Below are 25791 nucleotides of genomic sequence, written 5' to 3' on the forward strand. Positions count from 1 at the left end.
CATCAAGTGAAAAATGGGGAGAAACGGAGACGCATCAGGCCAGCACATTCAGTCCTATTGTATCCCTGCATTCGTCAGAGTAACAGTAAACCTATTGTAACGGCGCCCTTTATGAAGCATGGCGCTAGGGTGACCCTGCTGCCCATGCTCCTTGGCTCGTGTGTGTGTGTGTGTGTGTGTGTGTGTGTGTGTGTGTGTGTGTGTGCGTGTGTGCATTGAAAATCTGAATGTGGGTGAGTGTGTGCGCATGCATACGAGGGTCATGTGTGGGTGTTTGCACAAGTTCCAACGTGTCCATATGTGTGTGCATGTGCGTGGAGAAGGGAGGGTGTAATGATAATGAGTGACAGTAACAACTGCTGGCTGTGGGACCTCCACAGGAGTGAGCCTCTTTATTAAGAGACAACCTGACTGATGTGCTGGTGTTGCACTCTAGAGGCAGAAGCTGGTGTGTGAACTGCATTACAAACACTCTGTTTCGTGTGTGTGTGTGTGTGTGTGTGTGTGTGTGTGTGTGTGTGTGTGTGTGTGTGTGTGTGTGTGTGTGTGTGTGTGTGTGTGTGTGTGTGTGTGCGCGCGTGTGTTTTTGTTCAAGTTCAATTACTTCCTGTGGGGGGGCTGCAAAGCTGGGAGAAGGAGTGCCAGTGCTGTTGATACAGCCTCCTTCTATAACGGTATGGCAGGAATGCAGGTGTACACATTCAGTTTGGGAGTGAAACAAAAATATTGGAGGCCGAGGCACACACTCGAAAAGAATTCAGAATGATAGCCCACCTAATTTGTTCCGTAGGCCATTGATACCTGTACACCATTCAGAAATCCCCTCTATGAAAATCGACCAATAAGTGGAATCCTCATCGACGTGCCACCAATCAGGGTGACGTTATAATTATGTGGATGTATGTTTGCCAAATTCATAATCGAAGTCAGATGGGGAAGCGGGAATCTGTAAAAAGATGTAACTTCAGGAAAAAAAGAACCTTCAGGCGGAGCTGCCTTGCTGGTATTTTATCACCTTTTGAAGCAATTAAGGGTTCAGTGTTTTGCTCGACACTTGAACACAAACTTACCAATTTAAGACTAGAAGAAGACCTACTGCAACACCTGAGCAATAGGTGCCCAGTGCAAGCCCTCGCACATATTTACACATTCACTGGTTTATCTTCAATTGCAGTAAATAGACGGGCATCCCTCCATCTGTCTTTCTTCCTGCTTAGTCCTTATATATGGGGTCACAGTAGCATTGGAGACTGCAATAAAGCACAGACATCTCTGTGCCCTGCAGCTTGCTTAGACACTTTTGGATGCTCCCCAAATCACTCCCAGACAAAACCTCTCCATATAACCTCTCCTGGGCCGACCTTATGGCCGCCTCGTTACAATCCGAACAGCCAAAGTTCAAGCTCTGACCTACAAAACTGCAATGCAGAGTTTCATCGATGGACTTAGTAGAAATACCACAACAGGATAAAGGAGAAATTAAAGAAAGCATGAAAATGATCAAAGCAACCATAATATTATCATTCCTTTCCTCAGTTGTGATGAATCAACCCCGATTGAGTAAACAACATGCATGTACTGAGTAAATATCCATGTTTTGAAGGGGTTCATACCTGTCGCTCGGTGTAGTTTGAAAGTCTCTTCATTGGTTTAGTATCGACAAACAGATTGAGGATGAGAAACTGCGTGTGATACTGATAAAATATCAGGAACCAGTAATGGGAAGTTAAAACAAGGCAGCCTTTTATTGCATTGTTAAATGACTGTGGTTTGGCTTTTACCTTGCCTTTACCTTATGTAAAAATGACGTGGGTACTTTCACTCAACAAATGTCCCTTCTCATAGTCCCACAGATAGAAATCTATTTAAATATGGCATAATAAATGTAAATAAACAGAGAAACATTGGGTGGCAGGATCCGTGAACATTGTATTCAAAACTTAATTCAACAAAAGCCAAGATACATAATCTGTTTAAAACCGTTTCATCATCAGGTTATATTACAAATCAGACAATGATTGAGAAAATATTCACATCATTTAGTTTAAAAATGATATCATCTATTTAAAAAGTCCTCATTACATAAAAAAGCTGCTTATCATGGGATTATAGATTGGGGATTCTCATGTTTAATGGATTGATGCGACCTTTCAAGAGCCAACAGTTACACCCATTTCACCCAACCAGCTGTCTTATTGGCAAGTTTATTCATTTAATTGCAGTTCCTGTTTAAAATATTTTGAGCGTTGGCCTTCACCTTGAGTGTACATGGGCAGCCACGGTTCTAATCCTGGTTGTGGCAGGAACCCTATAAAATACAAACTACTGTGTAGACACTCATTACATTATTTGAAGCATAAAGCCACACATTCTAAAATGTGAAAAGCTGGAGTCTTTTTGTTGTACGCACTGTGGCGACTGAGGCTCAGCTGGTCAACTTCTAAACCAGAGGTTTATGGTTCAATCCAACATATTGCCCCGTGCATTACATTTAAAAAGCCTGTGGCCAAGAGCTGCTCTCAGTCGTATGCAGGCGTCTTGTATGACAGCTGTCACCATTGATTAGTGTGCAAATGAGTGAATGGCACTTATCATATAAATAGCATAGGGACTAGAACAATAAAACGCACTAAAATACACTGTAAGTAAAGAAAATTCACTGTATTGTACTGAAAACAAACATTTAAACCTTTTCAAGGAGTTTTTTGTGTTTATGAACAGTCCATGTTGACATGACAAGAAAAAGTTGACAGATTCGTAATTATAATACCAAATAGAAACCTTGGATCCTGAATATCTTATTTTTGGACACTCTTTGACGTAAAATAGATCGTAAGACTCGGCAGCTTTCCGTTGCGTCAGATGCGTTGGATGTTTTTCACACTGAATTGAATGACATCGGATCCCGAAGCGAGCCTCGTCTCTCAACGTCTGTGCCCCGATCCTGACCTCGGTATTTCTCTGGGGATCAGTGCCATGTGGCCCTTCAGCTGTGGAGAATTAAAAGAAAGACAGAGAGCAGGGGACAGGAAAGGGAGAGAGACTCTACTCCGGCTTGTGTCTTATGTTCAAAGATCTGATGCCCTTATTATGTACATTTGATTGACACGAGTGTGTGCTTGAGCTGGAAGGGACGTGTATTCTTGGAGTCAGGGTTAGATGGGTGGTGAGAGTCAGGGGTGGGGGGTGGGGGGGTGGGTTGATGGCTAATCTTGCACCCAAGTGGTTTTGATCCCTTTGACTGGTAAGAGATGTGGGCATGGTGCCTTTATGTCTCTGGGATCAGCTGTGTTAAGTCCGAGCTTAAGGAGCGAGATCCGGTGTGAGTAAAACTACAAAGGCTGTGTGCCTGAAATAGTGCAGGAAAGGCCCGGGGCATGAGCACACATGTTACACTTGTTGCTCATCCGATCCATCACAAGCTGCACACACAAGATCAGACATAGTGGTACAAAAAGGAAATTAGTTCTGGATTGAATTATGGTGGAGAGTTTTTGGCTCACAGCGCCCTCTGCTGCCAGGTGATCAGTACAGTGAAGAAGCGAACACATTGTTGGGTCATTTCAAAACATCCGAAAGACAAAAAGCAACCAAGAAAAAAAAGAAAGAAAGAAGGAAAACACATCCAATAAAGAGACAGCAATCCCATCTGAGAAAGAGTGTTTTATTTTCGCACTATTTTTATTCCAATGTTTTCAAAGGAGAGAACGAGGAGAAGATTTTTCAGAATGAGAATCAGTAGAAGGTGAGAGGGGGGTAAGCAATGAGGGTAACCTTTTTTTTTTCTTTTCTTTTTTTTAACCATTTTCCCAGCAAACGAATGTTCAAAGAATGGTAAAGTACACTCAGTAACAGCCTGGCTGTATTTTTCTGGGTTGAGCATTTGCTGCTTCAGCACTACTGATCAGGAGGAAGCATTGCGACCGAACCTCTTTGACCTTTTCTCTTGTTTTATAGTAGTGTATAGAGGTCTTACAGTACAAATCAGAAAGTTAAAAGAAAAAGAAAGCAAAGCAAACAATAAAACTCACCTATTTTCACTTTTGGCCCTGAAAGTTTGTCATTTACAAATCGTATTCGTTCAGAAATACATGGTCTCCGTCATGTAATTCCATCAAATTGTAAAGAAATATTGCTGTGTGTGATGTACATACATGATTGTTACACATAGTTTGCCCAAGGCAAGGTCTGACTTTCCACTCATCCAAATAGTTTGGCATTTACAAAATTAAACCGCTGACCAAATCATGGCTGACTTGTCGCTGTGACTTCTTGAGGAGCTTTACAGTAGCAGTTTGAGTCACATAAGACCTGTTGAAAGGCAAGAACAATACATCAAATAAATGCACGTGGCGCGCATTAATTTTCTTTTTTTTCTCAAGCGCGCAGTAAGCCAACTGTTTCACAAAGAAGCTGTCTAACTTTGCATCTCTAAAATGGAGCATCACAACTGAACAACAGTAATGTTGAGGAAAAAAAAGAAAGAAACACCAGAACCGAAGCAATGACAAATAAAAGTTAAAAAAAAAAAAAAATCATAAAAAAAATAAAGCACAATGTTTTTGTTGGGTTTTTTTGTGTTGGTTTTCTTTTTTTTTTTTTTTTTTGAAGATCAGGAAAAGTAAACGCTGCATGTGGGAGACAGACGGCAGAAGTCCTGTTTAAGCCGGCTCCTGAGCGGGCTTCTGTTCTGCTTCGTCCGCTCTGGTGAAAAGGGGCTTTACCTGCAAACCCCGCAGCACCAGCAGAGTCCAGCAGAACCATGAGGTAGATCACTGGTCACAGGGACCACAAGAGAGAAAAAAACAAAACAAAACACAAAAAACAAACCAAAAAAACAAACCCTCCTAGAAGATGCCCATTGGGTGTAAAACGTGTAACTTCATAAAAGTACGGCTCTTGTTTCATGTCATGTCTTGACGTTTTCTTTATTTTTTTAAAAAAAGGAAATAGGAAAATAAGGAATTACCTTGCTCTGAGTTTGTCACCGTTCTTTTCTCTCAGTATTGCCGTGGGACTCTCATTGTCTTTATTGCTACCAGACGACTAGATAGCGAAACACTTGATGGTTATATCCAGGATTTCACGCACACATTTGATCAGTCAAATAGAAATATGACACCTGATCAAGTTTGATGAAGAATTGTGGGATGTTGGATGTCACGTAAGGAAGGCACCTTTTTCCAATGATAAATTCATTATTTCCTAAAGAATTGGTCTTCTGTATTAGTTGTCAAGTGCAGTTGAAGTGGAAACTGATCTCGTAAGCTATTCTGTGGCAGCTTAAAAAACCAAAGTGAAGTTTTCCTAAAACTTCAAATTTCAGTGCAAACGAGGTCTGCAAGTTTTTTTTTTTGTTTGTTTGTTTGTTTTTTCTCCATATACCACAAATAAAGGAACTATAAAATCCATTGACACTTTGAAGGGGGTGGGGATATCTCAGTCTCATGCATTTTAAAGTCACATCATACTAGAATGGGGAGGTGAGGGGAGGAGAGGAGAGGAGAGGAGAGGAGAGGAGAGGAGAGGAGAGGAGTGGGTCCTCTGGCAAATGTTTGAGAATCCTTGAAAAAGAGAAAAAAAAGAAGAGCATGTTGTCTTTTTTTTGTTATTTTTTATCAAAATAAATCTTTTTTCTTTTTTTTTTCTTTTTTTTAAACTTTGAGATTAACCAACTGCTCGAGTCCATTTACACTGTCCTCATTTTTCCACTACAAATGTTGGGGGGCTGTGCAAATAAGTTCATGTATCTGGTCCAATCAGAGCAGGCGGTGACTGTTATTCCTGGGATGCAACTTCAGCAACTTCCCACCTGCCCTCTGGCTCACAGAGCAGTAACGTGGCCTGGAAGTGAAGACAGCAAACAGACACACTGTTGTGAGAAAAAAAAAGAAAAGAAAAAAAAAGCAAGTAACACAAGCAACGATGTCAGCAATGTTTTACCCACAAGCGGGTTTCAAACACAAGTGTATGTGTAATTATGAGTTATTTACTCTTTTTAAAAAAAAATTTTTTTTTAGGTTTCCTTTCTAAAATTTAATTCTTCATTCCTACTCTGGCCTTGCTCACGTCGAAGAGTTGGGGTTTATTCTATCTATTTGGCCTAAAATGTGATGAGACGGCTGTGTCACTGGCACTTTATAGATAAACGCAAATATTCAAATACTCAAATTGAAGTTTAGTGATGAAAAAAACGAGTTCACTTCAATTTAGTTTATCAAGAAGCTTATCTGCTTATGGATTATAACTTAAGTTCTGTTCCCCACACTCAAACAACAGAAACATGTTCCCCTTCCTTTTCTCCTCCTTTCCCTGGCAATGCCATAAAACACAGTGACTGACTGAATATTTAAATGAATCATAAACAGTCGCCCTGCTCAATATCACTTGTTAAAAGGATGAAACTGTTGTTCCACTGACCCATATTAACACCTCAACCCATAGCACATGGTTTGGAATAATATTGATAATAAAATAATTCATCAAATTTGCGTGCATCACCAAAGGTTTTTCACAAAAGGAAAATGTTTTCAGCTGTTTAAAAGACAGACCACACCCAGTGTGTCTTCTTTCAGGAAGAAAGGATCTCTATAATCTCGGGCTCTCTGACTGCAAAAACCTCGACCCCCTTCACCCGATGCTACCCTTGGGGTCACCAGCCACTTCCACCAAACCGTAAAAGGCGTGAGGGCAAATACCAGGACGTCTCAGGGAGATTTAATGGTGAAAGAAAGCCCTTGTTTGCTCCAATTTCAGCAAAGGTAAAAGTTTTGGGTGAATTATAAAGAGGAAATCATTGGCGTACTTAGAAGAAAAAAAAAAAAACGCTATCATCGAAGCCCGCCTGTCATGTGGTCGTAACCCTGTTGGAAAAGTCGCTGGCATTAGAGCTTCTACATGCAGAAAGCGAAACGTACCTGTGATTACTTGCTGAGTTGACTGTAAGGAGACGAGTTGTTAGAAGAATCCACTTGCTGCGGCGTGCCGTTTTCCTGCGACGCACAACAGCATCTCTCATTTACAATCTGATAATAACCGTCTTCACTGTGTGCACACTGAGATAATTGATAGTTTGGAAGGACAAACACTTCAAAAAACAACTCAGAGCCTTTGATTGGAGGATGAGATGAGTAGACCAGCATGGGCTGATAGGAAATTTTTAAATCACACTGACGACTTAAAGCATTTTTTTTTCTCTCCAAAAGACAAGAATGAACAATAATACCGCAAAGGTAACAATAGAAGTGTAGAGTTATTGAAAAAAATCACAACAGTAGGATAATACAGTACGACGGCATGATATTTAAAGTGTTATGTTTGAAATTGGCCAAAGTGGCGGTAAAGATCGTCAAATAGGATTTCTTTTTTTTTTTTAATCCCCAAAACACACACAATTATACTGACAACATGTTGAAAATGTGTGTCGTGATGACGAGCAGAGTGAAGCAGAGGTAGACTTACGGGCGCTTGCTGCACAGGAGGATACTGAGGCATGTAGCCGCCCTGGACACCAGGGTTGGCGGAAATATACTGAGAAATAACGAGAAGCAAAATTAGCAACACATTATTATTTAAAGTCAGGACTAAAAGATTCTTCTTCACGCCGACATATGAGATTTTTTTTTTTTTTTTATGCAGACAATCAAACGTAACCCAGCTGATATGAAGTGCTTTACAGTGCAAATATCTTTTGATTTGTTTTGAAAAATCTGGAGACAAAAATAGCGCTATAGAATTGAATCATTTTTAAAATTGTGAATTCACTTTACTGGTTAATAAAATAAAGTAACTCTACTCTTGCTTTATTTTTAGGAATGTCCTAATAATGTGCTTATTGTTATATAACGATTGATTTTAAGGGGTTTCCAATTTTTCTATTTATTTTATAATAGGTGAGTCTGCACTTATATCTTTATACTGGTCTTAACTGACGAGTACACTATTTTACTTCTAATTTTATTCTTATCTGCGGGTACTCTTGTTCATATTTATATATTTATTCCCTGTTTTTACATTTACATTTTTCATTTTTTCTTGTGCTCAGTACAATTTAAATGACAAATAAAAAAATCTTGAATCTTAATTCATTTGTGTCACAAAACCAAAAAGTTTTAAGTGTTTACATTAAAAGTGTACATACAAAAATGTGTATATATACAAGGTAAGCAGCAGGAGAAAACAATATGGAAAAGCGTCAAAACTCAGTCTGTCAAAAAGAAAAAAATTAGACGCCAAGAAACGATGTACAATTTTTTTTAATCTTGTGCGGTGAATCGCCTCGGTTTCCAATGGTTACGGTTTGAATCCCCCAGGAAACACAGATACTATGGAGGTCGCCCTGTTTCGTGCTTCAGGGTTTTGTCAGAAGGACTGAGTAAGTTCTTGACCAATGAGCTATTTCTTCAGTAAACAGGAGCTTCGTGAAATAGCAACGGCTTCTGCTGATGTTAATGGTCAATGAGCAAGGCAGTGAGAGCTATCAGCCCAACTTTTTTCACACAAAAGTCCACAGTTTACCTGAATAATAAGCAGCAGAAATACGATTTTTCATAGGAGTAAATAGTTATGAAAAGAAGGGGTGTTGAAAGAAATGTGAAACTTTATAACTGATTTATTTATATCACTACTTATTTTGTCCTGAATTGAATGAACCAGTGAAAGTTGCCCATATGTACATTATAACACTGTGTCCATGCAATTCTGTATAAAAGACCGACACTTAAAGCTTTGCTTTTAAATAATCATAATGAAAAAAAAAAAATGTCTATGGCACATGTGACTGTCTTTGGTTTGGTTTAATATACCACAAGTTTTTTTCATAATCACCTATTCAGAGAGCTCAGTCAGATGATTATAAAAATAGCAACCCCTAAAATTAATCCGATTATACAACATAAATCATGATTCTAATCGAACATAATACACCCTGACCGCATTTCCTCTTCGGGAAAGCAAATCTGTAAATGTGGAAGCGGAGGCCAAGACGCTGGTGAAGCAAGCTGGCAACCGGAAGGTCTTGTTGGTTTGACTCACTGGACAAGCAAGAAGGTGAAAGCCACCATTTGTTAACCTTTAAAGATCGCCCGGGCTTCACACAATGGCTGCCTGCTGCTCCTGCTTGAATGCAAGGGGGCAAATCTCGCTATACTACAGTGAACGCATGACGAATGAAGCAGAGTCTCTTTCCACAGACTCTGCACTGTTATTTGTCAAATAGACATGAACAGTCTCTCTTTATACTGATCAGCAGAACGCAATTAACTATGGAAATGCACAAATCAAAGATGTCAATTTATCTCACAGCTATTTTGGAAAATCCACCGCGCCGAAAATCCCTCCGTCAAACCGCCGTCCCTGCATGATTTCACTCTAATGGATAGTTGTTGCAAAGATAAATGAATCTGACACTGAGTCATGATATTTGTGAGTGTGGTCTGCTCAGTCATTCTGTTCAGATTTAATTTGATCAATGCAGTAAGAGATGGATCCCAGACTTCCACTCACCGCTCCACTGTTTCCCAGTGACAGCTGGCCCATCTGCTGAGTAATCATGGCTGAGGGGTGCAGTGACATGGAGGGGTCCACAGAGGGAGACATCACAGCAGCCTGGAAGAAAAGCCCCCCTTCAGTATTTTGTGGTATGATAAGACAATATAAATATATTTTGATCAAACACAGAAACCACACGGAGCAGGAAAAAGCAGATATGAGCAGCAACGGGTGTTTTATACTTAGTCGCGAACTTAAGATATACAGCTCGCCAATGTCCCAAAAAACTGGGTGAAATAATAAAAGACTAATAGGACTAATTTTTGATAACACACACTATGTGAGGCACAGGTCAAGTACTCTTATCTTGACAAAATATGTCAAAGGTGCGACATTTTGGGCTCAAGTCGGTTTTCAGATGGCGTGTACTCCTTTAAACATGATGCCTGGAGGGAATAGACCATTTCCTCGCAAAAAGCACGGGGGGGAGGGGGACAGATCAGCAGAGACACTTGTTCCACTGGAAACCATCTGTTGGAAGAGTCAAAGAGTCACAAGACTGTCTCTGCTTCAGGCATTTCCTGCTGGATCCAGAGAGAGGAGGAGGAGGAGGAGGAGGAGGAGGAGGAGGAGGAGGAAGAGGCAGGGGAGGAGGAAGAGGTGGGCAGTGACTGAATGTCTCTCTAGTTGTTCCATTTCTCTTACAATATGTAAATAGACAGCCGTTTCCCAGAACTTGTCTCAGCCTGGTCTGTGCTCTGTGTTTTGGGGAAGTTTAGTTGTTGGATTGGATATGTCAGCAGAACAGGCCGAATAAAATAAGACTCTGAGCAGCAGTGAGCTCACAGTTTTTGGCCGTAGTGGCAACACACACACAGACAAACACACCCATTTCCTGCACACAGAAAAGGAGGCGACATATATGTGCTGCTGTTCCCTTACCGGGTGTTGCATGATGTACGGTTGATGGGCCACCCAAGAATGACTCTGAACCTTCATCAAAGTGAGATGAGAAAGACGGGGCAGAGACAGGAACCCCCCCCCAAAAAAAAAAAAAAAAAGTTATTGAATTGTATTGAGTGAATTGAGCAACTACAATAAGCAGCATTCATTTCACAGCAAGAAGTAGGATAATGTTGACAGTCTAATTGACATTTTGGGGATTTCCATCCATTCAGCTTTACATTTCAAGGACTTTTTTCATGCTCAAAGATTGTGGTTGAAACCCCCCCCCCTCGCCAAAAAATCAACCTCAAAGCATTTTTTTCTTAAAGAGAAAGTTTGCTTCTGCTTTAGCGGACACAGGGACATTTTCAAAGACCTCAGAAACAAAAATGTCCAACAAAATGTAGTTTGTCTTCATGTTCCGAGGCGTATATCCGTCAGATCTGACATTCAGTAAATTCTTTCCTCATCCTCCCCCTTCAATGATCTCAGTATAGGAGTTACTAACAACACCCGGCGGGGTCCTGCCTTCCCATCCTGAGCTTCTCAGTTGATTCCACTCAACCGCCTTCATTATTCATGTAATGTTTGACCTGCATAATTAATATCATGTTTTTTTTTGCCGGTGTTGCCATTTTACAGGCATCATTTTTGCCCATGAGCGTGTGACCTGTGACAACTGCTATATTCCTTTAACACAAGAGATTCAATGCATAACGACGCCTTGTCTCTTCAACAGAAAGACAGAATCGAGGGCATTAAGCGGTAGGAAATGGTCTGGGGTGTGATTACACACAGCAAGCATGTCTCCTAAAAATAGACACGTGATAATGGTACGACGCTGAACTCTATTTTTTGTTTTTTGTTTTGTATGTGGAGCCTCACTTATTTATAATGACACCGCAGTTGTTTACACAGAGGCATACAGAAGGAACAATATCAACCTCCAGACAGCCCGGTGCAATATAGATGCAGCAACTCCAAAAACAATCTGACAACATCAAGCAAAGAGGCGGTCGTGGTAAATTGTGGCTGTGACTGGCTCAGCTCGGTATCAATCAAGGATAATAAACCAATCGGGCAGCAATAACATAAAATACGCAAAAATTAAATGTATTGCCTTCCAATCAACATCTCATAATAAAAAATATCTATTTGATTGTTAATTCAGTATTAACATATATTTCATTGACTAATTAATAATATTTATTTGAAATACAGCATTTTGCTCTAACCCTTATCATTGTTAGACAATTATCTATATAACGATTGATTATTATTTAATTGTACATCAAACAGTTTGTGTCAATCATGTAATTGTTACATTATTGTTGGTTTTTGTTAATTGATTTAATGCTTTATTGGTTTTCTGTGTAATAATCACTGTATACTCTTGTGATTGACTTGAATGTTCCAATATCCTCAAATTATTGATAAAAGTTACATTTCATTATTGTGTTTTGTTCGGTAACATTAAAATAACACAACTAAAGTGTGTCAACCTGCAATTCACTCATCTCCATTAAGTCTGCTTATTCCTACGTGTGAGCAAAAGTCCAACTATTGGCTGCTACTTTACAGTTTTTCATGTCTTCTTGATCAGTGGATCTTTTTTCTATGAGGGCCCCAGATCGCTTTAAGACAGGCTAAAGAGCCCTTCTCTACTCTTTGGATAAATTTGGTGGACTTATTGGAAATACTGTCATTGTCAAATACCAAATAAATGTAGGAACCTGGTCTCTGGATAAACATGAAGAACGAATTAGCGACTTATTACATGACGTGATTTATCACATCTCTGGTCTAAAACACACAAGTAAACACACTGATTCATTCCTCACAAATAGATGAATTTCAAATACCACTTCCTGTTCGGTTCAATGTGTTTCTGCCGCGCAGAAAGCAGAAGATAAAAACTTAGGAGTGAAGCATTAAATAACAGTGAGCAAGAATCTAAATGAGAGAAAGTATGACTCACAGAATATGACCCTGTCTGCTGAAACGAGGAGTTTTTCCTGCAACTTCCTTCCAAATAACGGCAAGGCTTACTGTCGGATTAAATGATTCTTGGTTGACCGAGAGGCTGAGCGATTTCCACTGATAACTCACTCGCCACATGAATCTGCCAAAGAGTGAGGCGGCCCAGAGAAGCTTTTAACACCTATTCTCACGTCTATAGCACCTGAGCAACCCACTCACAGCCAAAAATACACCCTGGGATACATATACACAGCATATTCCCAAATGCAACATGGATGAGAATAGAGAGGAAGCCACAAAAAAAAAAGAAAAAAGAAAATCTGGTTATCTCTGTCCATTAAAATGGTCTTCTGATTATGTACCTGGTAAGCAGAGACTGGAGACATGTAGGGAGACATTGTAGGCTGCACAGTCATTATCCTGTTGGCAACTGGATACGGACAAGGATAGTACCTAAAGAAAAGGGATGGTATTCTTAGACAATGCTCAGAAACAAGCCAACCATTAAATAATGGCCTGCACTGCATTAACAATATGTCTAACTTACCCATTCTGTATAGCAGAAGAGGAGGGGTCATAGGTGAGAGTCATTGCACCCTAGAGGGAAGAAACAATCACATGAAGTCACATATTTTTATCTGTACCACAGCGGGACAGAATAATACAAGATAAGATGGATGGTTGACAATTGAGTTGGGTTTTAAATGGAAACATCTTAAATTTTGAAATGCTATTTTCTCCCCCTCCATTTTGTTTATTGCTTATGATATTGTTTTGTTTGTCTTCTGAGATGCTCCACATTATGTAATAATGAAATCGCGCTCGCTTCGCATGTGGCACAGAGTGAGTAAAGGGTCACAGGAAAAATGTAAAGACATACTAGTCTGAGATCTCCCGCTTGTCCGTTGGGAACAAATCCACCGTGTCATGTTTCTTCCTTGACTATCTGCAAACTTACACAGCAAGGGCTGAGAGGGAGCTGGTGGGGGGGGGGGGGGGGGGGGGGGGGGGGAGCACAGAACCAGCTCATTAACAGCCACTCAACGATTAATCATCAACGCCTCCGTTGCTTCATCAGATGTAAAGTGTACAGAAAGGTAAAATGATTTCCTACCCAGGGCTCCGGAAGCTATCTTGATAAATTTCCCATTGAAGTGGGAGATGACTGCATTACACTGCTCTGTTGTGTCCATCCTGGTAAGAGAGGAGATAACACGGCAGCTGTGACTCATGGTCAGATCACACTGACACCATCTTACAGTAAGATTTCCTTTAACACAGAGTGGCATTGTGTGGCCCGACTGAGATTGCTCTCGGTCTCCGTCATGCAATCGCCATCACTGTTGCTGTGTGTATGTTCCGTATCACCACATCTTAAAAACCAACGCATGTCTGAGCGCAGAAAACAAGGCAGGTTGTCTTAACCCCGCCGCCTTTCAAAAAAAGATAGCGCCTCTTGCAACCGCAAATTATATTTCTTTATGAGAGTGGATGGACCAAGTCGATTCGTGACTGAGTCCAGCTGAGAAGGGTGCAGTTTAGTTGCTCTAATGCAGGGGTGTCAAACATCCGGCCCGCCATGTGATTTAAAAAATTTTTTTTAAAGTATAAATATGACAACTGACAGAGGCTGATCTAAAAACACTAGATTGTCAAAATGACATCAAAACCGCCCTTGGTCAGAATTAATTAATGCAATCTGTGAAGGTCACATAACACAACACCTTTCACAATAAAGGTGTCCAATTTATGTGAAATGATACTTTAGACACGTAAACTCAAAAATATTTCCAGATGATGACAAATTGTTTTAATCCTGAATAAAAATACGATATCCAGATACAGGTGACTGAGGTTTGTTTTTTTTGCAAATATAATAATATCTGATTAACGTTAATATGTAAATTTCAGAATAGACTGGCAAATTCTTGCAGTTACAAAAGGATCAAAAGAAGGAAAGACTTTAACATTTGTCCATATCTGCAGTTTAATATGTTATGTTTAACTTGTTCGGCCCTCCAGAGGTCAGGTTAGGGTGGATGTGGCCCCTCAACTGAAATGAGTTTGACACCCCTGCTCTAATGTGTGCAAAAATTACATGATTTTTTTTTTCTTTTCTGTGTCTTCTTTCAGAAAATGCCACCAAATTATTCACAACACAGTGTCTCTGCTAATCTAGACGATAGCATTGTGAGTGTTTCGCTTGTCTATTTTGTGAAGTGAACGTTTATCCCGCAACTCGCAGGACAAGGAGCGCGTTTCCCCTCACCTCCTGTAACAGACCTGGCGAAGCCCACGCCTCGGCTGTTGCCGCTGTAGTCTCGGAGGATCCGTGTGGAGACGACCTGCCCGAACGGCTGCAGCATGTTCTCCAGCTCCTTCTCATCCACGGAGAGCGCAGGTTGGAAATGTACAGGTTTGTGGGATCTTGCTCCTGTTGCTGCTCCAATTAAAAGAGAATGGGAAAAAACGTGCGTTGAATGTCACGTGCTTTCACAAGTCAAACGAAGGCAGAGCTGCAGTAATTCTGTGATGACAAATTAAGGACTGCCACGATGAATGGATGAAAAAAAAACAAAAAACAACCTTGTCTGTGCAAATCGGGTTTTGAATAGAGCTGAAGTGATGTTAAAAGTTCATAGGAACCCTTTGGTTAAACAAACACTGATGAGCCCTCCTGTACACACGCATACATTGAGACACACTTCGTGTGTACTGTGCAGCAGCTCTGCGCCTCTACGGTCTTCCCTGGAAACAGCCGGAAGATCAGCCGTAGCCTAGCTACCCAAACACAAACCGTGCGCAGCCATGTTTGTTCCAAACACAGCAGCTACATTCAGATCCTCCAGAGAGCAACTGTTCATCAGTGAACTCTCACCCACAGATTTCTAAGCACAAGCCACAGACAGCGGGCTGGGGAAAGGACGGAAAAGCAACGTGTCCTTGCACACCGTTTCTATTGTCGTAGCTGTAAATGTACAAATATGCAGTTTGTTATCTAGAAATATTCTTTAACAATGTTAAAAAAAAAGAAAAAGTTTACTTTCCATTGGTCACGCTGGATCGAGAAAAGCTTAAAGCAGTGGTGCTGCTGTTAAAGTGCTTTGGTGCATGTCTGCCTGCATCAGCATGCATGAATAGTAGCCGCTAACATCCAGTGACGCAGCGATAATGTTTGGCGAAATCTCTAAAAAGTGTGCGGCCGGACCGGGACGGCGCGTTAAGTCTGCGAGCTGGTGGTGGTGGTGGTGTGTGCGGCGTGTCATACTGACAGGTTATTTGGCAGGGAGAGACGCGACATCTGGTTTCTACAGTGAAAGTAAATGGGGTCACAGGAAGAACAGCTTGGCAGCCGAGGTCACGTGACCAGTCTAATGTCATTGTCCAACAACGCATACCGGGGCACAAGCATGCACGCTCTGAAGAAGCACAACCCCAAAGAGATGTTCGCAAACCATGACAAATATGCATACGCAGGCATGCAGGCATTCACACACATGCACACAACACACACACACACACACACACGGTTGTGCCAAACTCACCTTGGCCATCTGGGCCTGTATGCCGCTAGTTTTCAGAGCATGTACTGCCTTTAATGCAGCCGCTGGACTGTCAAAGTCCACGAAACCATAACCTGCAGTTTGTAAAAAAAAACAAAAAACAGTGTTTAAGTCAGCAATGAATGAAAGGAACAACCACCTACTGTGTATTTTGTATTATTGTTACAGATGGATCACATACATTTTTAAATGTTTAATGCTTATTCCTGTGGACGACAGCAAATTAATTAAACAATGTTCAATCATCACAGTGGACTCTGTGACGCTTCAGGCAGGCGACTTAAAGAAATGAGACATTTATGTGAACATTTTAACCATCACAGCTTTAAAAGTCCAGATTTAAAATCGCTCCCCCAGTTGTGCACCGAATATGTGAAATACCTTCACTGAGAATACTCAAAAGGTTGAGCTATCCCTTTTAGAGTCAAACTGACGTCGTCTACTGAAATTCACAACACAACGCTTTGCATGCCTTGTCATAATTTTTCAAAGCGTTACGTGGTGCGTCCAATTTTTCCGTTTTCCTATTATGAAGGCAGTTACTGTTTTCCATTTATTTCCATACGGTGTGAAAATCTGTTTTCTGTTTGTGGAGACTCTCAACCTGCCTGCACTGGCTAATCCATCATAATCGGCTTTTTTTTTCTTTTTTTTTTTTTTTTTGGTCAAATGTTTTATAGTATGTGTACGTAATACATATTACAGTGGCATTTAAATGCAGTGAAGACTGTCGGCTGCAATGTCACACGGAGGCATGAGTTTGACAAACACAAAGGCCGACATGTCCATTGTTTACATTCACAGTGATTGATTACCAAACTGAAGCCAGAATAAAAGCATCATAAATTCATTTTTTTTTTATACTTTATGGAGATGAGTCGAAATTGGGAGTTACTTATATATCATATAAGGAATTACAACGTGGTCTGTTGTAAGAGATCATCTGTCACGAGCTGAGCAATTATTTAAAGTGTCCACTATTCCACTATATGTACTTTATTCTCATTGCGGAGCTCTATATTATCCCAGTTTACCTTAAAAGTGAATAACCTTACTGACCTTTGCACTTGTTAGTTGTCTTATCCAGGATTGCCTTTGCAGACTGGATCTTTCCATACCTGCATGCACAGCAAAATGTTAAAACGTTTGAAAACAAAACAAAACAAATAAATAAACAAGTTTCTTTATTACTCCATCCATATGTCATGTTGTGGATGTCAATGTCATCTGCAGACTTGCTCATGGAGCGAAAATGCAACGCGGCAGAATTTGGGAAACATCACGACGCCGCCACATGTTTTCAAACACAATTAATCAAGCCGATTGTTTCACGGGTTTGCTTTATCTCTGACTTTTACGCCCAAGTTGAACCGTGACACCGACCGGAGCCGCTTTCCAAGCGCGAGCACCATACAGACTGAATGCCTGGCTTACATCACCATTCAGACCTTGTTGCTATGAAAAGCGCTTTCATTTCTGCTTTGTGCTGGCAAACACCATTGGGAACGTGAACAAAACACAAGCAAACAGGACACAAACAGCTGCTGCTGCTGCTGCTGGTTACATGGGTGAATGCCTCTCTCCCGATGCCCGTGGTTCACGGAGGACCGGAGACGAGGCAAAACTCCGATAATTGCGGCGTCCGTCGCGCGAAACGCTCGGACACCCGTCTTGTGCTATCAACACGTAACGAACATGTTCGCGAAGAAGCTCCGACACGATGGTCATTCTACTGTCCAGTTTACATATCAAAGCTGGACCATTAAAATAAGAGACAAAATAAGCAGATAATTAAAAGTGTATCTTCCTGGCGTGAGTTAAATAGTTATATATACATATAATATGCTCCTCTTTCATTTTTTTTTTAGAATTGTAATGTTTGCATGTTTGATTTGGCACAAGTTTTAAACCAAACGGATTTCCTCAGGTAACCCTGAGCAGTCAGAGGTTAAGGACGTTTCTCACGGGAAACACGTTGGCCACCGATTGGCAGTGGGATTTGAACCATCTACCTTTTGATCACCAGCTTGAGATTCACTGTACTCCTTTCAGCAAATATAAAGGATCACCTGTTAGCTTAGCTTAGCATTGGGAATGGATTCAGCTGATACAGTTGTTAACACACAGCCTAATGTTAGAAACCCTTTAAAACTGTTTTGTTGTTTTCTTTTAACTTTCATATGTGCAATAATTAAGTGTTTTTTTTAGTCCAGGCTGTGCCTTTTCAAGTGGAGTTTGTATGTTCTCCCACTGCATTTTCTCTCGGTATTCCGGTTTCTTCCACCAATTCAAAGACATACATTACGCATGCATCAAGCTTAATTGGAGTCTTTATCCACAAAACTGCTGCAAAAGAGCAGATACTTCATAAAATACTAAATCAACAATGGGGCCTGATGACGTGTGGCTAAAAGGTAAACGTATTTTCTTTACCCATACACACTACAGCCAGTGTGCGAGCTTTATCAAACCAAAGTGAAACGGTATTCTTCAAACAAGGACGCTCGGGTATGGTAAAGTGAGGTAAACGTGCTTGACGGCATGCACTCACTGATGACAGAGCTTGACCAGGTCTAGGTCTGTAGTGGCAGGAGGCAGGCCTCGGATGTAAAGGTTAGTTTTGCTGAGCTGCTCCAGGCCTGTGCTGCTGCTGTTGCTGCTGCTGCTGGGACTGGACGGAGTCATGGGGTAGGACTGCACACAAGAAAAACCATTGTTAGGAACTGTATGGGAACTAGATAATCTAATTTAAACCCTGGTCACCAGCGATCACAAGAACCCGTCGTCTCTGTGGAAAAAGGAAATGCAGAAAGGGCAGAGGTGGAACAATTTCACTTTCTTGTTTCGTGTATAAACTTGCTGATGTGTTCCTCCTGAGATGATAAGCAGGGCTCATCAATAATCCGCACTGCAGTTAGGTTTCCACACAGTGACATGACAACGACAATGATGAGCAATAAGTGTAAATAAGTGATTATTTGCCTTACTTTTTGATGAGTTGCTTCGTTGACCTTCTATATCATACATGTTACAGCTAAATGTGGAACCAAACAAACGTTCTGAATATTGCAATGTTTTAACAATTAACTACATGTCAGGGACAGGGATGTCGATGATGCTCAAGACATTGTCCTGTTTAAAAAATATACATGATACTTAAAGTAAAAATGTTTCATGCTATTTTTCTTTATTCAAAATGCTATGTGAACATGTTATGCTATAGATTACAGCTCAGCTAAGAAGACTCCTCCCACTTTTTAGAGTGTAAGAGCATGAAATCATAAAACTGCAAAAGGCCCTCTTTCGAGCCAACGTTAAGGTGGTTTGTTCTATTTGTCGGATAATGGTGTATCACATAAGGAAAGTAATTATACGACATGATAGAAGGATTTGAATATTCCATCACTGTCCAATTTTTTTCCCGAAGACAGATAAGTTCGACCTTCAAGCTCCTGATAGTGGTAAAAAAAAAAAAAGATGACTTTGTACTCCCAAATATCAAAGACTGCATTAAAAATAGGTGGATTCCTGTCGGTGCTCCTTTATGAATCACTGGGCGATTAAATCTGCATCCAGGTTTAACATCCCGCTGTAGTGTTTGTCAGAAACCTCCCAGTTTGCTTCAATAGTTGTGAGTCGAACCACTTTGCACTTCCCTGCAAAGCATTTCCTTCCCCTTACTCATTCATTAAAATCGCTCCCAGCAAAACCCCAAACCCCTCGCCAGATCAGATCAAAGACAAGGCATGGCAGAATCACACCATCTGTCCATAACCAAAGGACAATCTACTTCAAGAGCCAAAGACATGCATACATGGCCATGGCCGAGAAAAGAAGAAGAAGAAGAAGAAGACGAAGAAGAAAAAAGACACTGAGCTATACTTCCACAGTCATGTGATGTTTCAATGTTTGTGGATGTTATTTCTGTTTTACAGATGAAGAATTGATGGTTGTGGCAGGAACATCTGTTTGGCCTGTTCAAGCAGAGGCCTTACATTAATGTCGGCATGCAATTCCCTCATTGACTTATATGATAACGGACCATATTGGAGGGCAGCTCTGGTATATTTCACAAGGCCTCCTCATGACAGATTAAAACACCTACACGGGGAAAGTCATTCTCGCCTGCAGGGATTCATATGAGGACGGGCGGTCACAAATTCCCCCTGTCCTCCTTTTACCCCCCCCCCCCCCCCCCCCCCCCCCCGATGGATAATGATTACAGTTCGGTCTGAAATGAGGATATTCTCATCCTCTGCAGGCAGAAAACCAACTCCTCAATCCTCTTCATCTGACACTGGTCTTACATTTCCATCAGCACACGTTAAAAATAACAGCTGCTTCTCACCTCTGCCTCCTTTTTTTTTTTTCCTTTTTCTTTTTTAATATCCAATTTTCTATCTAAATCAAAAGGTGTGACGGGGAAGCTGAGGGGCAAGGCCTTCAATTACCGTTCTGTTCACCTGAGAGGTCAAAATGAAGAATGCAGCACACTGGCATACAGTACATTACATTACAGCTCCCTGCCTCTCTCTCTCTCTCCCTCTTTCTCTCTCTCTCTCTCTCTCACCCAGAATGCATTAACCTATAAAGAGAAAAAAAACGGACTACATTTACCGTCATACATATTGACCAGAGTTGGCGAGAGCCCGGGCAAAACAAGGTTATAGGGGCATAATAATTAAAGTATCGGTTGTACAGCCATAGATCGAGTCAGCTGCTGGGTTTTTATCTCTCCATGTAGCCTATCTGAGGATCAGCTTCCCGTTTTGCAAGTGCATAAAGCAGTTGTTCTATTTTTTTCCTCCCCCTGCAAGAATTTAATTAAATTGGGATTATAAAAGAGGCAGAATATTCCATCTGAAATCCAGAAAGGGCTTCCCAATGTCAACGTGCGGCCGCTATTATTCAGCCTATTTATACAAGTGTGAGGGGGAGAAAAGTAGGCAGGGGGGAGGAAAAAAAAAAGAAAAAAGAAAAAAACCCCAATGTGTGTGTTTTTGGCCTTACCTGCTTACGATTGGCTGTCTTCAGCGGATTGCCCGTGTTTGCAAAGATCATCCTGGAAGGTTATGGATGTATTTAATTCCCTTAAAATAAAAAAATAAAATAAAAAAGAAAAGGGGGAAGGAAAAAAAAAAAAACCCCGCAACGATGATCCAAGTATAGAAGACGGAGCGGTGGAGAGGAGCCTGTATAAAAGAGCCAGCCGCGCTATAACATCCGCATACTGAACGGGTTGGTTAGTAGTTTATAAAATAGGCTCTGTCCTGCATAGGTATAACTGATACATCTATACAGTCAGATGCACACCAGGCGATGGACCAACCCTCCGGTCCGGTTCATTGATCTACGACGTCCTGCTGCAGACCGCTCGGCAGTCCCACCTACTACAGACCAAACCATCTCCGCCTCTGCAGGGTGTTTCACATCAAATAAACTGCGTGGCCGCCCCGGAAAAACGCGCACCGGCGCCTCGTTTCGGGGCGACAGAGGCGCAGCGAGACGTCTGCCGTCCGCCTCTGGGTTTATAAGTCGACACGCGGTGTTTTGGGGTTCGATTTGCACGCGCGCGGTCGGTCGCGTTCAACGCTCGCCGCCTTTCATGTTGTTGTCGTCCGCACATACCAAGCATTCTTCACCCCCACCTCCTCCAACCACACACACACACACACACACACACACACACACACACACACACACACACACACACACACACACACACACACACACACACACACACACACACACACACACACCTCTTCCTCTTTATACCCTTCCCCCATCCAACATACTACATGTCAGAGGATCAGGATGCAGTGAAATATAAGCAGCGACTGTCCTGGACGGGAGGTCACATTCTTCTGCAAATATTTACAAAATAAAGCAGGGATTAAAATAATAATAACAATAACAATAAATCTTTACTTCAACCTTCTGCAGCTTCCTGAAATGCAGTCAGTATTTTTCAAATCGCCAGGAATAAAGGCTTTATTATTGACTTCAACCCGAACTTATAAATCGCCAGAATCATTGATGCTTTCACTTATGACCCCATTTACAAGATTCATTTCTCCAAGCCTTGTGTGTGGAAAGTGTAAACTAAGCAATTCCACATATGGCATAAAAATAACCTACACTGCTGAATTAAGGGGGAAAAAACAAGAACTACAAGAACTGCCGCCTCCTCACTTATGTCCCAATCATTTTCAGTGTTTTCAAAGAAAATAGCCTTTCGAAAAATAAAAAATAAATAAATAAGGAATGTGTAACAAATACATTTTGCATTTTTGGATCTGGATTTAAACATCACTTTGGAATAACATTTGATTGCATTAATCAGGCTTAAAGATGCAAAACCATACTGGAGTATGTACCATCTCTTGTCCCATAATGTATCTCTCATAGTTATTTTCATATTGATGACAAACAATTTAATAGTGTGTTTAATATATTAACTATATCATTCGGTGCTACTATATACAGTATACACTGTGTTATTATATATTTAATGTATAGTATACACATGCACATACTGTACACCAATGTTTAGTACAGTATGTTGAATGTAACATTTTACATTATGTATCTATTGCCTTATTGCCTTGTAAACCATTTAATATTGAGAACATATTCTAATACTACCAGTCGCTGCTCCAACACCTGAAACGTTTCCACACTGTGACCAATGAAACAAGACATAATCTATTGTAATCTAAATACAGCACATGTTATTAGAACTGTTCTCTTGTTGTTTGTATGCCTGACAGTGTAAATATCCTCCAGTAATTCAGGAAGTAAACCTCACACAACAGGAAAGTGCAATAGTTCAACATAATATTTTACAATACATTAACATATCATTACTTTAACTGCTTGACAATTTTTTTTATCTTAATTTACCACAACACAGTTACCGGTACATATAATTTTGTAAATATATTTACAACAAAGAATCTATTTCTCTGATTGCAGATATTTTAGATATTTAGGTGCTTCATGTCAAAGTCAAATTGACACGAACTGATACAGTGAAAGTAAATTATGTTAAAAGGATGTTTCTGAATATGACAATGCTCGTGGGGGAAAAGATATTACAACAAGACAAAACAGCTTCATCAGCAACAAGGCAATTCAAAGAGGAACCTTGTTTTCATCCATGAACAAACATAAAGATTGCACCCAATACAGATAATAATGACACTGAAGGATGAGAAGTATAAGATATATAGTTGAAGATATCGAATATCAATAAATAGATGAGTTGTCAGAAAACAGACAAAACGTGCTTTAACTCTATTTTGAGTTTAAGTAAGTGCTTTGTCACATTAAGACAATCTAAACAATGTGATTCAATGTCACCCACTCTCTTTTTCTGTTTTCTGTTTTACTTTTTCATGTAAAAAAACAAAACAAAACTACAAGGCAACACATTTAATTCATGGCAATGTGGTACAATCTGATGGTTTTAATGACTAAAAAGGGAAATCAAGATGATTCATATGAAGTATTCAGTGATAAGGAAATTCAAAGTACTTTACAGGTGCATAGAAATGTATTACATGAGACGATGTCACAATAGCAGTAAATTATATTTTGCATCTTGCATTTCTATAAAAGAAAAGTAAAATCATTAAGAAACATTAGAATATTTGGAATAAATTCAGGTTTGAAATAATGATTAAATAAATATATAAGATGGAGTACCACATCAATGAACAAGAAGCTTTAGTGACTTGATTAAAAGTTACAGGCAACAATATTGTTTAAGTCCTGCAGGTTTGTTTGATAGTTTATGATTATGGGTTATTATTATGTTATAAGTAACTATTGAAGCTGCTTCACTTTTAGATTTGAACCTGCAAACACTGAGTTAACGTGTTCATGTACATCACATATCATACAAGTATGTTATAGATGTATTTGATGCTGGGAATATTAACTTTTTTTAATCAAGTTAAGAAATATTATTTAATGTTCGGTCCATTGCTGAACAGAAAACAGTTAAAGAAATAACAGAAAAGTGAGAAAAGGCTATTATTAAGTGCAACACACATAACCTGACAATATTAATGTCCAGATTCTCATCGCATTGTAAGGGGCAAATTTTATTGTGCAATCTTTATATGGATGTAGACAAATAATAGACACTAACTGACAGCAATTTGAGGATGAGAGTACACACGCATGTGTGGTCCCAGATTTATTTGGTACAAATTGTGTTTATTCACATTTTACTTTACGTTTTATCTCATTAAACTCATTTTATATTCATATACAAACACTTACAGGAGCTCAAAGCAGAGCTTGCCACTAGCCGCCATGCCTCTGCAGGTCCTGCTAGAGATTTATAAAGCGACAGTAAATCCAAATCCCATCAGGGTGCGAGGAAGCTCTTAAAGCATCAAATTTCTTTCCCTTATTTCCACTGCTGGTAGGATTAAAGTTTCACGCTGGTTTCGTGTTACAAGCTGCTTCTGTGCCTCGAAAGGTCCAGTCATTTCCATCTGAATAATTAGCTGCAGTGGTTTCTGATGCTCTCTCTCTCTCTCTCTCTCTCTCTCTCTCTCTCTCTCTCTCTCTCTCTCTCTCTCTCTGTTGTTTTCAGTTAGATAAAATAGGGAAAATATTAAATAAAATGCTCAATTGCCATTAAAAGATTTCCCAGTGGATTGTCCGTGTGGGTCTATTTCATATTTCAAAGCTGAGGCAGTATTGTTGGTTATTTTCTTTTAGTTTAACTAAATCAAATATTCAATAGGTCAAGTGATTTGTGGGCCTTGGCTCATTTATCCACCTATTCATTGACCGTCGACAATTCATAACAAAGCTTTAGGAATTGGTTTTCTCAAATAAGATTTTACATCAAACCCAGAGAGAAATTGTCAATCAATCATAAGCAGAGCTGCTTACAATGAATAAACCACATCAGCACCAATGATTCAATAAACAGGAGAGTCTTTTGGAAGAAAAGCAAGTACGGTTTCCTGTATCGTATTGACCCCGATGAAGTTAATGCTCACGTAAGATCCTTTAATGATGGATGCACCTTTGCAGAAGTGGTGTCGTTGCAGAATAGATCTAGACTGTGGGAATCAGCAATAACCAAACAGAAATGAGATAAACCGGAAACAACTGATGTCCGAAGAAACATTAATAATTTAAACTTCATTAATGTAGGTTAACTCTGAATCTCAAAGGTCAAAGAAACTGATTCAGCCCTCTATGTGAAAGTGCATCCTGGTTTAGGGAATGTATTGAATTGTGTGGAGGTAGCAGGGGGTCCTGTGTATTTGAAGAGGGAGGGACTGTGGAATGTAGATGATTATCTTCTGCGTCCACATCCACCCAAAGAATTAAGGAATTTGAAAATTCCTCTCAGCAGGCGGAGTGGCCAGTGTGGCCAGTGGCGCTGCTGGGTGAGACCGTATGAGTCGTTCCAGCAAAACGGGCTGCGGCCTGGCTGGAACACATGAATCTGAGCAGAGAAGCTTTTCCTGTGAGCCCAGAGATGGCGTGGTTTGGCCCTGAGCTGGTGGCTCCTCTGGGAATAATGAAATGCTTGCAAGCTGAAACATGAGAAACCACACAAACATCACAGCTGTTCCCATTCGTTTTACTATTAAAACAAAGACCCTCCTTATCACATTAGTGGAGTTTTTCTTTTAGTCATTATGATACTACAATTGGCGTTAGGGTGAAAGTTTGTGACACTGTCACTTTCAATTGCATTTTAAAAATGGGAAGCCAACCAGAACAAAAGAACAAGATAATTTACCAAAATGAACAAATAAACAACTATGAATCATAGTAA

At 40.3% G+C, this 25791-nt stretch overlaps 1 protein-coding gene across 1 annotated transcript; it reads right to left on the minus strand.

The window, feature by feature from the left end:
• Window positions 1–3667: 3667 nt before the first annotated feature.
• Window positions 3668–21273, minus strand: LOC308141616 (RNA-binding motif, single-stranded-interacting protein 1-like). The gene is given in 16 exon segments (XM_080511823.1): window positions 3668–5844; window positions 6918–6992; window positions 7462–7530; window positions 9505–9606; window positions 10432–10482; window positions 12777–12867; window positions 12962–13011; window positions 13295–13340; window positions 13342–13393; window positions 13529–13608; window positions 14698–14812; window positions 14815–14854; window positions 15960–16051; window positions 17037–17095; window positions 18529–18671; window positions 20988–21273. Coding segments are annotated over 15 exon segments (1110 nt in total). The 5' UTR covers window positions 21039–21273; the 3' UTR covers window positions 3668–5844; window positions 6918–6923.
• Between the last annotated feature and the right edge of the window lie 4518 nt (window positions 21274–25791).

This window comes from Blennius ocellaris (assembly GCF_963422515.1).
Source record: "Blennius ocellaris genome assembly, chromosome: 1".
Classification (NCBI taxonomy): Eukaryota; Metazoa; Chordata; class Actinopteri; order Blenniiformes; family Blenniidae; genus Blennius; species Blennius ocellaris.